Source organism: Peromyscus leucopus, chromosome 6 (assembly GCF_004664715.2).
Source record: "Peromyscus leucopus breed LL Stock chromosome 6, UCI_PerLeu_2.1, whole genome shotgun sequence".
In the NCBI taxonomy this organism is placed as follows: domain Eukaryota; kingdom Metazoa; phylum Chordata; class Mammalia; order Rodentia; family Cricetidae; genus Peromyscus; species Peromyscus leucopus.
In genome coordinates, this window is record NC_051068.1 from 71,794,347 (window position 1) to 71,797,556 (window position 3,210).

The 3,210-nt window shown below is 43.4% G+C and overlaps 1 protein-coding gene across 1 annotated transcript; it reads right to left on the reverse strand.

Moving 5' to 3' along the window:
• Positions 1 to 760: 760 nt before the first annotated feature.
• On the reverse strand, positions 761 to 2,768 carry LOC114680903 (olfactory receptor-like protein COR9). The gene is given in 3 exon segments (XM_028854078.1): positions 761 to 792; positions 2,073 to 2,585; positions 2,588 to 2,768. Coding segments are annotated over 3 exon segments (726 nt in total).
• Positions 2,769 to 3,210: the final 442 nt, after the last annotated feature.

The following is a 3,210-nucleotide window of genomic DNA, read 5'->3' on the forward strand; positions in this document are numbered from 1 at the left end:
GCTGAGCAAGCCATGAGAAGCAAGCTAGCAAACAGTGTTCCTTTATGGCCTCTACTTCTGTTCCTGCCTCTAGGTTCCTGCCTTGATATCACTTCATTGTAAACAATGATTGGAACATGTAAGTCAAATAAACCCTTTCCTCCCCAAGTTGCTTTTGATCATGGTGTTTTATCACAGCAATAAGAGGTGAACTCGGACAGAGAGTGTCTTTCTCGGGCACCTCATGGGAGCTGAGTCTCTCCTAAGCAGCCTGGCTGATTTCTGCTTCTTCCAGACAATTCTGGTCTGAGCCTCTCCAGAGACTCTCTCAGCAGTCTTTACAGATTACATACCCTTGGAGAGGGAGGAGGCCTGGTAAATCTGGTCTGTTTCAGGGATATCTTGAAGCTATTGAGTTGAGTACTTTCTGAGATGAAGAGTTTCTTGGGGATGGAGTGTTTCACCTTCCTTTAGCACACCCTGTGTTAGGGAGCTTCCCTCCAAGATGGAGGTTTATTTCAGAGGAAACTGCTGCACAATCACCAGGATCCCAGACTGAATAAAAAAGGGAAAAGGGGGGAGGCAGCTGAGCACCAGCATCAACCTTTCTCTGCTTCCAGACATTGCAGAGTGACCCCCTGCTTCATGTTTCTGTTGCTATGACTTTCATACCTTAACGGACAGTGTCCCTCAAACTTGAACCAAAAAGAAATATAGGTTTCCCTAAGTTGCTTGTTCAGGAATTTATTCACAGTGTAGCAACTAATACAATCTCTAAAGCTCACACAGTCTCAAACATGGGTTTTTCCACATCTGAAAGAGAAGCACAAAAGTGGTCCTCATTAAACACCTTGATAGATGCAAATGAAAGCAATCAGTTATCATGACCTGCACCACACACACACACACACACACACACACAAACACACACACACACACACACACACACACACACACAGTCACAAACTATCAATGAGGATGATGGAAAACTAGAAACTTTATTCACTGTTGACAGTAATGTAAAATTATGGGACCATCAGGGCTGGAGAGACAGTTCAGCTCCTAAAATCACAAGGACCATAGTTAAGATCCCAGTACCCACAAAGCAAGTGAGGCCCCATGAAACCCTGTAATCTGAGAGTCTAGTGACTGGGGCTCTGGAGCTTACTGGATTCTAGACTACCAAGACAGGAGCCCCAGGTCTGTGAAGGGCATTTCCTCAGAGGAACAGGTGGACGTTGATGGAGCAGGATTTGCTCTTTGGGGTTTTCCACACATGTACAGGTGTATCCATGTGTGTATACACACACACACAGAGAGAGAGAGAGAGAGAGAGAGAGAGAGAGAGAGAGAGAGAGAGAGAGAAAGAGAGAGAGAGAGAGAGAGAAGAGAGGAATAGATTCACATACACTCATACGCAAAGGAAGGAAGGGAAGAAAGAAAGAATTTGGAAAACAATTTGGTAGTTATTTGAAATATTGAGTACAGGGTTACCGCATGGCAATTCCTTTCCTAGATACAAGAGCAAACCCTCTAACACCCTGAACAGAAATAATCTGAACAATATTATTTATAATAGGAAGCAAGTGGGAACAATTCAAATGTCGGTTAACTGAAAAATGGCACAATACAGATGTACAACAGAATAGTGTTTGGCTTAAAGAGGAATGAAGTTCTGATATACATTACAACATGGGTAAAGCCTGAATACATTGTACCAAAGGTAAAATGCCAGACAGAACATGCCATATATTATATATTTACATTTACATTAAATGCTCAGAATAGGCAAATTCACAAAGACATAAAATAGATGAGCAGTTTCTCAAAGTTGAAGGTTTTTAGGAAACATAAAGTAATGACTAATGGCGTAAGGGTCTTTGGAGTCCAGTGTTGAAAACACTCCAAAACATCAGTTCATTGGAGATCCCAGTGTACATGAGATCAGTGTGTGGAATGTAACTGTTTGTCCTCGTGGGATGGGGCAGAACAGCTGTGAAGAGGGGCAAGGGGAGAAAGCACTGTAAATCAGCATCTGGAATGCTCCTCTTCTTCCACAGCCAACAATATTCTCAGAAAAAAAATTATCTCACCAGAGAATCCATGTTTTCCAGTAAACTTCCTCAGGTTGCCCTTTATATCCTTGTTTCTCAGGCTGTAGATGATGGGGTTCAACATGGGGGTCACTAAACAGAAGAGCACAGACACCACGATATCCATGTCCAGGGAGTAGCCTTCCCTGGGTCTGTCATAGTTGAAGTTGGCTGTTCCGTAAAAGACTACCACCACAGTGAGGTGGGAAGCACAGGTGGAGAAGGCCTTTCTCCTGCCCTGAGCAGAGGGGATCCTAAGGATGGCAGAGATGATGAGCATGTAGGAGCCTGCAGTGAACAAGCAGGGGCTCAGGCCGATGGTGGCACTGGCCACGTGGAGCACAGACTCATTGACAGAGGTGTCTGAGCATGAGAGCTTGAGGAGCAGTGGGATGTCACAGAGAAAGTGGCTGATCTGATTGGGTCCACACAGGGTGAGTGTGGCTGCCAGTGCGGTGTGAGTCACAGAATTCACCAAGCCACAGAGCCAGGACCCAGCCACCAAGCAGACACGACCTTCACACTCATGAGAACCGGATACTGAAGGGGGCGGCAAATGGCCACATTGTGGTTGTGAGCCACGGAAACCCACCAATGCTCACTGCTTCTATCACAAGCAAAAAGACACGGGAGACAAGGTCTTCTCAGGACCAGGTCTTCTTTTTCTAGCATTACCTTGACTATGGTATAGCTCATGTCTAAGACATTCAAGTTACAGGTGAAATAACACTTGGAATATATTGAAATAATACTTGGAGGGAAAGACTGACAATATTCACAGTTCCCAGAAAATTTGCCAGTTAAATGAATTGAAGACCAGGAAAATGGCTCCTGTACTTCAAGATGGCAGGAAATTCTATAAGCTTAATTTAGTCACTGTGTGAGTTTCCATTTCTTTGAATTCTGCCTCAAATTAAGTGATAATTTGGAAGTAAAAATTTAAAACAATAAGATAGGATGACTATTGTAGAATATTATTTTAAGAGGTGTTACATTTGTTTATGCTGTGGAACATTTGCTTTAATGATGCAAAGGTGTATTGCATTCTTTTATGTTGCATTTGTTTAACTCTGTGAAGCTGTGTTACTGTGCCTGTCTAAAACACGTGATTGGTCTAATAAAGAGCTGACTCGCCAAT